A 12,146-nucleotide genomic window follows, 5' to 3' on the forward strand; every position below is an offset into this window, starting at 1 on the left:
TAGAGACATTATATAAAACTGTATTAAAACGACAGCATCAGGAGGAAATTTTAGTTGTAACATCAATTTACATCTAATTTTTTATATTCACATTAGCTAAATCACATTGAGAACTGCAAAGTTACCTGGTAAAAACAACTATATTTGATATATTCTCAAAGTAATGGCATCATATTCAGATCAAAGCCAAAATGAATGTTATTCAGAGGTAGGAATCTTCATTAGAAACTTTAGATTCTCAGCTCTAGTTTTAATCCAGTAAATGAGAAGTTGCAGCCCTATAATTAATTTATATTGTTACAGCATAAATTTAATATTAAATAATGTATTATTATCAGACTGATATAATTAAGATTGATTAAAAGCTTATAAGGAAAATAGCTCAATAATAAAATATTTTATCATTCAGTTATTATCACTTAGAAATAAAATAATTTTTAAATGCATTTAGCCTTATTTTGGGTAGGCCTCAGAGTGTTATTGAAGTTTGATGCTTATTTAAAGCTCTTTTTAAAAAGTTTTTAAAGGCTAGGTCTAAGTTTCATGTTGTAATATTCGAAAGTCTAAGCAATGTCTTAATCTTTGCATACAATTTTCCTCAGGTTTGCTCTACTAAATGCAATTCCTTTTCTTCCAGTAATTTGAACAACACCTTTTGATCTGCAGGGTGGTAAATTACTTCATTTGTAATAATTCAAATATAATGAACTTTCTATGAAACACCTACTTTACCTATCGCATTGTATTTTTCAGTTGATAGACGGATTTAACTCTATCTTCCCCCCAGGTTTGTAGCCCTAACAAATATAGCATAATGTGGTCAGATCTTGGTTTCCAAATATATTCTTCATCTAAGTCCTTTCCACTTTTCAATTTGGCACTTAAACCCTACCTCTTCCGTAAAGATTGCTCTAACTACTATGGTTTGAAACAATTATATCACTTGTACATGAAATCCTATTGTACTTGTAAAAACACACAAACAGAAATACACAGTGTCTCTATTTCAGTGACTAGAGGCAGTGAAATTTGGATCCAAATTGCTTTATAGTTGTTTTATGTTTGCTAATTCCATTTCTCCCAAAAGAGTATGAGAAATAAATTTCTCAGCCGGGCACAGTGGCTCACACCTGTAATTGCAGCACTTTGGGAGGCCAAAGCAGGCAGATCATTTGAGGTCAGGAGTTCAGGACCAGCCTGGCCAACATGGTGATAACCCATCTCTACTAAAAACACAAAATTTAGCAGAGTGTGGTGGCACTCACCTGTAATCCCAGCTACTTGTGAGGCTGAGGCAGGAGAATTGCTTCAACCCAAAAGGTGGAAGTTGGAGTGAGCCAAGATTGCGCCACTGCACTCTAGCCTGGTCAACAGTGCAAGACCCAGAAAGAATGAAGGAAAGAAAAGGGCAAGGGCAAGAGCAAGGGCAAAGGCAAGGGCAAGGGCAAGGGCAAGGGCAAAGGCAAAGGCAAGGAAAGGAAAGGAAAGGAAAGAAGAAAGGAAGGAAAGAAAGGAAGGAAAGGCAGAAAGGAAAGAAAGAAGGAAGGAAGGAAGGAAGGAGAGAGGGAGGGAGGGAGGAAAGAAATTTCTCATGTAGTTCTATATATCTCAGTGTCTACAGTACTCTTTCATTCATTCAACAAATATTTACTGTGTTTACTATACATTAATCAATGTATTAAGCACTGAGTAGATAAAATACTATCCTGGTTTCAAGAACTCTCAAATCTCATGGGAGGGAAGGATAAGAAAATAAGTAATTAGAAAAAAATATGAATACGCTTGATGACTGTAGATAAATAGGTAACTGTGGGTTGCTATGAAGCACTTAACTGGTAAAAAGAAAGTATCTAAGATGGAATCTGAAGAATAACTAGGAGTTAGCCAGATTAAGGGGAACTGAGTGATACAATCAAAGAATCCTAGATTTGAAGTTCAAGTTCCCTAGAGTTGGCACTGAAAAGATATTAAAAAATCTGTTCAGCAAAGCTGTTTTTATACTTAGATGTATTTCTGCCAACACAGATAATTTGATCTTCAAGCCTAGGCTTTTTTGATTTCAGAGTTTAAGGTGTTTTCTACTCTGACACAGGAAAAATGTCAACTTTGCTTATTTCTCTTCCCTATTTCCTTTTTTCTTTGAAAGCTTTGGCTGTGATAAGAGATATACAACAATCATGTGCTTAAATTGCTTCAGAAAATAGGAGCATAATAAATTCCATTTAGCTGCCAACAAATGAGACAGCACAGACCCTGGAAGAGAGAAACAGAAGAACAGCAGGAAGACACATTTCAGGGAAAGGAAGGTGGAGAAATAACAAGAACCTTGAGAGCAGCAGGCTTCCACAAAAAGGAAGAAATGACTGCACTAGGAGAGTAGATATTTTCTTCCTCCTAAATTGATTCTCAAGCCCCTTAGGACACAAATTAAGAATAGCCCTAACTCCCCACAGAAGCTACTGTATAGTGATCAACTTTTCTTTTACACAGCACAGGGGTTTTGCTCAGCTATAGCAGCGCCTTTACTTCATGCAGTGTTCAGAAAGAGGCAGTGGCATTTTCCTGCCCCACTAACTGTTAGCTACCTGGGTATGGAGAAAAAGCATTGAAAAGACACAGCTAATGTGGATTGCAGTTTTTTAAGCCTGTGATTGTGAATAGTGTACAAATCAACAGGCATCAAATAAATAAATGGACTTGACTCAAGGAAAAATATCTTACAGAAATTCAAATGGTCTCTTTACACAGTTTGGGTAAATAACACTCAAAGATATATTAGAAACCAGCTGATGATTTTTGATTCAAACTTCTTAACCTGAATTTCTTCACCTCTGTCAAGCTCTCTGAGTTTTCTTGTTTTTTCATTTTTTGCTTTTCTGACAGAGTCTCACTCTGTTGCCCAGGCTGGAGTGCAATGGTGCAATCTCTGCTCACTGCAGCTTCCACCTCCCAGGTTCAAGTGATTCTCCTGCCTCAGCCTCCCAAGTAGCTAGGATTACAGGCACCCACCACAACACCTGGGTAATCTTTTTTTTTTTTTTGTATTTTTAGTAACACGTGGTTTCACCATGTTGGTTGGGCTGGTCTCAAACTCCTGACCTTGTGATCTACCTGCCTTGGCCTCCCAAAGTTCTTGGATTACAGGCATGAGCCACCATGCCCAGCCAAGTTTTTAATATTTGATACCCTGTGGAAGTCAATGCTTGGTGGGTTAAAATTACTAATTATATAATGCTTTTAAAAATCTTTAGAGTTAGCCTTTTATTACGAATGAGGACTTAGTATACAGTCTATTATAATCTATTAGTTCAATGCTTTGACTGGACAAATTTAAGACTGTATCACTCATTATTCAGACACATTCTATGTTCAGGACAAAAGAATTAAAAATAAAATATTGGTTCAATAAATCACACAGTATTTGGACTCAAAAAAGTGAAACTGAAACTAAAATATAAAATTGTATTCTCCAAAGTTATTTCCAAATTAAAGGAAAGTAAATGTTTCTCTGGATGTATCTGTATATTGTGGTGTTAAATGTAGATCTTCAAATTCACATATGGCACTGGTTGTTTGTTAATTTTGACATGCAAAAAAACTCTGACCTTGTCTACTGTCAGGGATTAATTATAAGCTATCTTTTCTTAAAAATTAAAAACTTCAGAATAATAAGTTACTTCATTCAAGTTTTATGAAATCTACACTGACTCCTCCTGAATATTAGAGATAATACTAGGCTTGGAGTGGGGGAGATTCACAAGCATAGAGAAAAACAGACATTTTATAAGTATTCACATCAGAAGAATAAAATTTATCTTGTCTTCTTAGTATAGCACCATATACAAAAAGGTGATTTAAATGATTCTGAATGAGAGTAGCAGTGAGTTTTTAATTTACTATAGCAGGCTAAAAGCAAGCCAGAAGTCACTGTTAGTCAATATTTTTAAACACTGGACTAATTAGGCTATGTGAACTGACTGGGAGTTGTCATCAAGTGTAACTGATCCATATTGTGGTGTGTTCTTCCTGTCCTAATACAAGTCTTTAGTCAAAACTGAAAGAAAATCCCATTGTATCAACTAAAATGTCAACTTCCTTCAAATTTAGCCTGGAGATTGATGAGATTAACTGGTTTATCAGCTGGGGTAACTGTGGGTTTAGAACTCCAATTCTAAACCATGTCACCTACAAAATGCCTTTGCCTTGATTTCTACAAATTCTTGTGGCTAACTTCATTCTTCCCTCAATTCTCTGCCTTTCACCTTTGTGTGTTACCCTGTATCCATCTGGACACGGAGCCCACCTTATTTATCTGGTTTGCTCTCCCTTTCCAAAAATAAAATTATGTTGCATTTAATATTTCCTTTATTTAGTCATACAACTAAAGAAGTCACAAAAAGTCACACTGTACACCCACTGCCTTCCAACTGCCTCCTCACTTTACCTTATCTATTTCCCTCTAGGGCAACTTTTGAAAACCTCCATTTTCCTGGAATAGAATAATTCTTCCTGGACTCAGGATCCTTCAGGGTCTCAAATTCCACCCCAATAGCTTATCAAAGTATTTACAAAAAAAACAAAACAAAAAATAGATCTTCCTTCCTCCTAGGAATTCTGGTAAACAGAATTTTTAAATTTCTCCATTTCACTTTATTTTTTTCTTTTTGGTGAGGTTTACATGAAAACCTTCTTAGAGTGCCACACCTCATGAGAAAGGGTAGTGGTCATCAACTGACTCTGGAATCACTTTCCTATGTTGGGTCTTGATCCATTTATGGATACTCCATAATTTCAAAAAGCTTAGTTAAATGTTTACAGACAATGCTAGACATGGGGCCTAGGGTAGGGAATGTTCTGGGCATAAAGAAGAATAGACATTGGGTAAGTATATACAACAATAGAATTTTAAATAGTTTGCAGGAAATAGAAAACAGTATGATGGCGCTAGTGGGAAAATTCTGCAAAAGGCCCAGCATCAAGTAAAGAAAGGTGACACCCATCTTCCTTGTCCACAGACACTCAGAGGCTTCCATCTCCTTTGAACATTCGTGTTGCCCTGGGCCCATACTCTCTTCTCTGGTGAGGTTAACAATTATCCCAGTGATAAAGCAGGATGCAGACAAAGCAACTTCCTAAATAAATAAGTTTATTTCGAAAGATGACTCTGGAGAAGTATGAATATTATAGCTTTCCTAAAATAAATTCATCTTTCCTAGAATTAAGATATTTAAGCATTTTAAATGACAGTATCTACATTACATAATTTCTTGATGATAGCTGGAATACAAAATTATACAACCACTATTTGTGTTCCTTATTCTTCCTCCCTACCTTCTTCCACAAACATTTATTGACACTGTAGTAAGAACTGTGCTAAGATATGATGATACAGAGATAAATGACAACTCTTTCCTTTTATGGTTCAAAATCTAGAAAGGATTCAGACATGTAGATACAATAAAGACTGCACACTACGTATAAAGACAGAGATGAGACAGTCTCATGAGAGTATATACTACAGGCTAAAGTAGGTGGACCAGCATTTGCTTTCTGAAAGAAGAGGCATCTGAGCTTGTTTTACAGGGTCAATAGCTAGCTACTAAGGAAGGAAGGAAGTATATTCCATGTAAAGGCACCCAGTGCAAAAGGATTGAGAGTACCTGGTCTTTCTGGGGATATGCAAGTAATTGAGCATGGCTGAAGCAGTATGGGTACAGTATGCCGGGAGAAATGGTGGTGATGCAACAGTGAGATAAGTGAGGTTTGCAAACACAAAAATCCTTGTTCCCTAAGGGCAGTGAGGAAGGACAGGATCAGAGTTGTGTTTAGTGAGGCCACGTTGGCAGTGATGTAGATAATGGAGGAGAGAACTGAGAAGTGAAACTGGAGGCAGCAGCTCAATTTGGAAACATAAAGGAATCCAGATGAGAAGAAAATCCAGATTCAGTTAAGTCAGGGTCAAGCTCATGCACACAAGATAAGGCAAGACCTGTCTCATGACATTCTCCCAGGGGAGACAGGAAGGCCTATTTGATATATGCAGGCTCATCAGGACACCAGGGCAGAGCCTTTTCCCTATAGGCAACGGTAGTGGGTTTGGAAAGGAAGAAGTAAAGAATTAAAGAGGTATTAGGAATCCAACTTACAAGGGATGTGAAGGACCTCTTCAAGGAGAACTACAAACCACTGCTCAATGAAATAAAAGAGGACACAAACAAATGGAAGAGCACTCCATGCTCATGGATAGGAAGAATCAATATTGTGAAAATGGCCATACTACCCAAGGTAATTTACAGATTCAATGCCATCCCCATCAAGTTACCAATAACTTTCTTCACAGAATTGGAAAAAACTACTTTAAAGTTCATATGGAACCAAAAAATAGCCCACATTACCAAGACAATCCTAAGCAAAGAGAACAAAGCTGGAAGCATCATGCTACCTAACTTCAAACTATACTACAAGGCTACAGTAACCAAAACAGCATGCTACTGGTACCAAAACAGAGATATAGACCAATGGAACAGAACAGAGGCCTCCGAAATAACACCATACATCTAAAACCATCTGATCTTTGACAAATCTGACAAAAACAAGAAATGGGGGAAGGATTCCCTATTTAATAAGTGGTTCTGGGAAAACTGCCTAGCCATATGTAGAAAGCTGAATCTGAATCCCTTCATTACACACTTTATAGAAAAATTAATTCAAGATGGGTTAAAGACTTAAATGTTAGACCTAAAACCATAAAAACCCTAAAAGAAAACATAGGCAATACCATTCAGGACATAGGCATGGGCAAGGACTTCATGACTAAAACACCAAAAGCAATGGCAACAAAAGCCAAGGCATGGGCAAGGACTTCATGACTAAAACACCAAAAGCAATGGCAATAAAAGTCAAAATAGGCAAATGGGATCCAATTAAACTAAAGAGCTTCTGTACAGCAAAAGAAACTACCATCAAAGTAAACAGGCAACCTACAGAATGGAAGAAAATTTTTGCAATGTACCCGTTTGACAAAGGGTTAATATCCAGAATCTACAAAGAACTTAAACAAATTTACAAGAAAAAAAAACCATCAAAAAGTGGGTGAAGGATGTGAACAGATACTTCTCAAAAGAAGACATTTATGCAGTCAACAGACACATGAAACAATGCTCATCATCACTGGTGGTCAGAGAAATGCAAATCAAAACCACAATGAGATACCATCTCACACCAGTTAAAATGGTGATCATTAAAAAGTCAGGAAACAACAGATGCTGGAGAGGATGTGGAGAAATAGGAATACTTTTACACTGTTGGTGGGAGTGTAAACAAGTTCAACCATCATGGAAGACAGTGTGGCGATTCCTCAAGGATCTAGAACTAGAAATACCATTTGACTTAGTGATCTCATTACTGGGTATATACCCAAAGGATTATAAATCATGCTACTATAAAGACACATGCACACATATGTTTATTGTGGCACTCTTCACAACAGCAAAAACTTGGAACTAACCCATGATGTCCATCAATGATAGACTGGATTAAGAAAATGTGGCATATACACACCATGGAATACTATGCAGCCATAAAAAAAGGATGAGTTCATGTCCTTTGCAGGGATGAAGCTGGAAACCATCATTCTGAGCAAACTATCACAAGGACAGAAAACCAAACACTGCAAGTTCTCACTTACAGGTGGGAACTGAACAATGAGAACACTTGGACAGAGGGTGGGGAATATCACACATAGGGGCCTGCCATGAGGTGGGAAGCAGGGGAAGGGATAGCATTAGGAGAAATACCTAATGTAAATGACGAGTTAATGGGTGCAGCAAACCAACCTGGCACATGTACACCTATGTAACAAACCTGCATGTTGTGCACATGTACCCTAGAACTTAAAGTATAATAAAAAAAAAAGGAACAATGTATGCTAAAGCAGAGTACTTAGTAAGTGCTCAAAATCACTATTAAATAATTGACCAAGGATTAAAAAAAGAATTAAGGAGGTATTAAACAATAGAATAAACAGGTTGGTGGCTAGATGGAAAAGTCAAAAATAATACCCAGGTTTCTGTCTGAAGCAACTGAGTAGATGATGAAATTTCATACAGATAGGTTATATGATGCAGAACAAGATCAGTTTACAGGCGAGGGGGAAAGGGATAGTAAGGTGACATGACTTAGGGTTTATCACGTCTCCTTGAAGTGTAATCTTGGGATATCCAAAGAGCAGTAACAGTAGGCCATTGGATATATGATGTGGAAGCTCCTTAAAGAGATCTGGCATGGACCTATAGGGAGTTCTGGGATGCAGGCAGTAGTTAAAGGCACAGATAAACTGAGATCAAATAAAGGAGTGAATAAGATGAGAAGAGGGCATTTAGAATATCAAAACTATGGTTTTTAAGAACAAATGTCCTCAAATAATAAGAACCATAGAAATAGAAGCACTACAGGCTAACATCTTAGAGAAATACACCCCTTTTCTTTTGTAGCTGAATTGGCTTTAAATTGTTTGGAAAGACCAGGTTTATAAAAGAAAATTGGTCACTATGGAAACAGGCTATTCAATATCAAAAAGGTAGTTTGACCACAAAAGTGGTAATTACTTTAGTTTTTTCCTTAATTATATGTTTTCATGGTTTTCAATAATCATATATTCTTTCTGTCAGAAATTTGAAGTCAGTTAATGATGTGAGCCAAAGCAAAAATACTAGTCTATAGCTATTTCTCCCAGGTTGCTTACCATCAGAGCACCCCAGACCTAGATGTTTTGTGACTTTAATACTCTGCATTTTATCACGGTATACAACTTATCTAATTTATATAGCCAATCTAAACCTAAATGAACAGAGTCACAAGAAATGTGTCTCTATCTTTTGCTTCATGGCCAATCTCCTTAATTAAGAATGTATGGATTTCATATTACCTATCAATTTTTACCCTAGGCTGCTATTAAAATCTAAAGCTATACCGGAAAAAAATATGTATCACATTTTAAGAAATATGTCATCAAAATCCTAAACAAAATTCATGTAAATTCTTGTAATCTAAGTCTTTCGTCTGGTACATTATTCTACATTTTTAAATTCAGAATACATTCATATTTAAACAGTAGTTACTTCACTAACCTTATCCAAAAAAGCTTGTATTGCTGCTTCCTGATTCGCCATATAAGCACTGTATCTATGTCTCCCAATAGAAGCAATTATCTGAGTCTCTTTTTCCAGAAGTTCACACAGAGCAGCTTTCCTTTCAGCTCCAGTGAAAGATTGGTTAATACGTGCAAGTTCTTCTTGCCGCCAGACTAGAGGAATAACACAATAGACTCTTGAGTTTTTAAAATCCCACTTTTTTATGATCACATCCTGACAAGGAGTATTTTATTTTTACATCAATTTAAACAAAAGTATACATGGATAGAATCATTTATATTGTATACCTGATGCGTGAGAAAAAGTGACAAAACGGAAGCTGAGAGACTTAATAAAAGTAGAGTCAAACAAACAGAAGCCAAAGGGAAACAGTACAGATGATGTCAAATTATGTCTCCAAGTGAGCATTCATACTGCCTAGCATTGACAAAAATATGACTTGGACTTTGTGGCAGCCATGAGCATGCACGTTCACATCTCCCTTCAAGAGAGTACCTGTCACAAAGGGTAAAGGTAATTGACAGTTCCAACTACAGCATTTCAGATCTGCTGCCTTGTTGAAGCTGAGGTCACATTCTGCCTACAAAGTTTTCATCAATGACCAATCACCATGTGGGAGTCAGAACCAGGCTGTATCTGCCCAACAATGGACTTTTCTGTGGTCAATCATACCAGAGCCAATTGTTGGGCTGGCTTAGCCTTCCTTAGAGCTAAGACTCTCCATACCCCATCTTCTTTCCTTCCCTCTCTCAATTGATGAGGTGTCAAATCTCATCTCAAACTGAAGATTTCCTTTTCCTTCCTCTGCTCCCTTTCCTCTTTATCTTTCACTTTCAATTACATCCTGGTGTCTGCTTCCCCAAGAACCCAAGTTGATATAGTTTTATGTAGAATTGTTGATATCAGTCATTTCCTTCATTCACTTAGGTGCCATTTTCCATTTATTTAAAAAACTCTAAATTATAGTCACAGACGTTATAAAGTAATTGCATTTACTGTTTACTCAAACTAATGCATTATGTTATCACAATATTTATGGTATTTTAAAGCCCTGGTTACTATCAATAAAAAATGTGCTGCCCAAACTTAAATAAATCAAAATTTCTGAGCTCAGATGCATGCATTTTACCAAGTTTTCATTTAATTTTTACATATACTAAATTTGCAGAAGAAAACTCTTTTGTATCCCACAATTCAAAAATGTCAACTTTATTTACATTAACAACAGAATAGGGTTGAAAAGAACTTGAGAAATTAAATTGTTCAACCCCACGTTTAAGAAAGGATCCTTCTCTGAACAGCTTGAACAGGCTTAACTGGCCTACCCTGGTTCTAATACTAGCTTGTGAGGCAACACTGCGTCAGGTTGTTTCTTGGGCCACATGGTACTCCTTTAGCTATGTGAAGAGAGCAATTATCCCTCATTTATATTTTATCTTCTCTAGACATAAATATTTCTATTTCTTCAGTTGTGCATCATTTGACTCATTTTCTGTCCATGTAAGTCAAGCTCCTCTGATTTATCATAGTACCTCTTAAAATATGGCATACCAAATTTCTGACAAGATAGAAGCTTCTACACAAACTTCTACCTCCCCTCTCCTATGTCACTGCCAAAATGATAAAAGAAATATGAAAGACGGGAGAAATGAGAGAGACCTGAATCAGTACTAAAAATCTGAAAGGAATTTATCCCTATGTAAGAAACCCTGGGGAATTTCGAAAAGATATAGTGCAGATACTACCAAATAAATGAAAGACTGTCAAAAAAGCATATAAATGTTGTTATCCAAACTTCTGCTTTCTCATTTCAGAAAGTGAACATCGTAGCAGAACATGGGAAACCCCAACTTAAGCAACTCGGAACTGAAGAGAGCAGCTTATCAAGCTGACAGTTTACTATGCTTCAAAAGTCTTTGAGAAACTTTCAGAAGAATGCCTAACATTTCAAGTCACTGCAGAAGATAATAACAACTATGAGCTTATGCAAAAAAAAGAAAAAATATTTTAAATAGTACAGAAAGCAAGAAGAGAAAAGCAAAAAAGAAAAAAAAAGCATAATAGTTATGTTTAAAATATGAAATGATTATACAGATATTTTCCTGTTGAAAATGAGATAATTTTGCAAAATTCTAGGGACATGATGTTTTCAGAGGGGCACTTGAAAAAAACTGGCACCAAAGGTGAAATTTAAAAGGTTAGCAGAGGGGGCACACCCAAGATGGCCGAACAGGAACAGCTCCAGCCTCCAGCTCCCAGAGTGAGCAACACAGAAAACAGGTGATTTCTGCATTTTCAACTGAGGTACCGGGTTCATCTCACTGGGGCGTGTCAGACAGTTGGCGCTGGTCCCTGGGTGCAGCCCGACCAGCGAGAGCTTGAAGGAGGGCGAGGCATCGCCTTACCTGGGGAGCGCAAGGGTGAAGGGAATTCCTTTTCCTAGCCAAAGGAAAGTGAGACACACAACACCTGGAAAATCGGGTAACTCCCACCCTAATACTGCGCTTTACCAAGGGTCTTAGCAAACAGCACACCAGATTATATCCCACACCTGGCCTGGAGGGTCCCACGCCCACGGAGCCTCCCTCATTGCTAGCACAGCAGTCTGAGATCTAACTACAAGGTGGCAGCGAGGCTGGGGGAGGGGCGCCTGCCATGGTTGAGGCTTAAGCAGGTAAACAAAGCTGCTGGGAAGTTCGAATTTGGGGAAGCCCACCACAGCTCAAGGAGGCCTGCCTGCCTCTGTAGACTCCACCTCTGGGGACAGGGCATAGCTAAACAAAAAGCAGCAGAAACCTCAGAAGAGGTAAATGTCCCTGTCTGACAGCTTTGAAAAGACCAGTGGATCCCCCAGCACGGAGGTTGAGATCTGAGAATGGACAGACTGCCTGCTCAAGTGGGTCCCTGACCCCTGAGTGGCCTAACTGGGAGACATCCCCTACTAGGTGCAGACTAATACCTCACACCTCACACAGCTGGGTACACCCCTGAGAC

At 37.7% G+C, this 12,146-nt stretch overlaps 1 protein-coding gene across 1 annotated transcript in view; it reads right to left on the bottom strand.

Annotated features, from left to right (window-relative positions):
• IQUB (IQ motif and ubiquitin domain containing) overlaps nucleotides 1-12,146 on the bottom strand; it is a 78,056-nt gene that overhangs the window by 18,018 nt on the left and 47,892 nt on the right. Inside the window, exon 8 of the mRNA XM_011937414.1 lies at nucleotides 9,129-9,304. Coding sequence (XP_011792804.1) covers nucleotides 9,129-9,304 — 176 coding nt within the window. The remainder of the gene's footprint in view (nucleotides 1-9,128; nucleotides 9,305-12,146) is intronic.

The sequence above is a fragment of the Colobus angolensis genome, unplaced genomic scaffold, assembly GCF_000951035.1.
Source record: "Colobus angolensis palliatus isolate OR3802 unplaced genomic scaffold, Cang.pa_1.0 Scaffold163, whole genome shotgun sequence".
NCBI lineage: Eukaryota > Metazoa > Chordata > Mammalia > Primates > Cercopithecidae > Colobus > Colobus angolensis.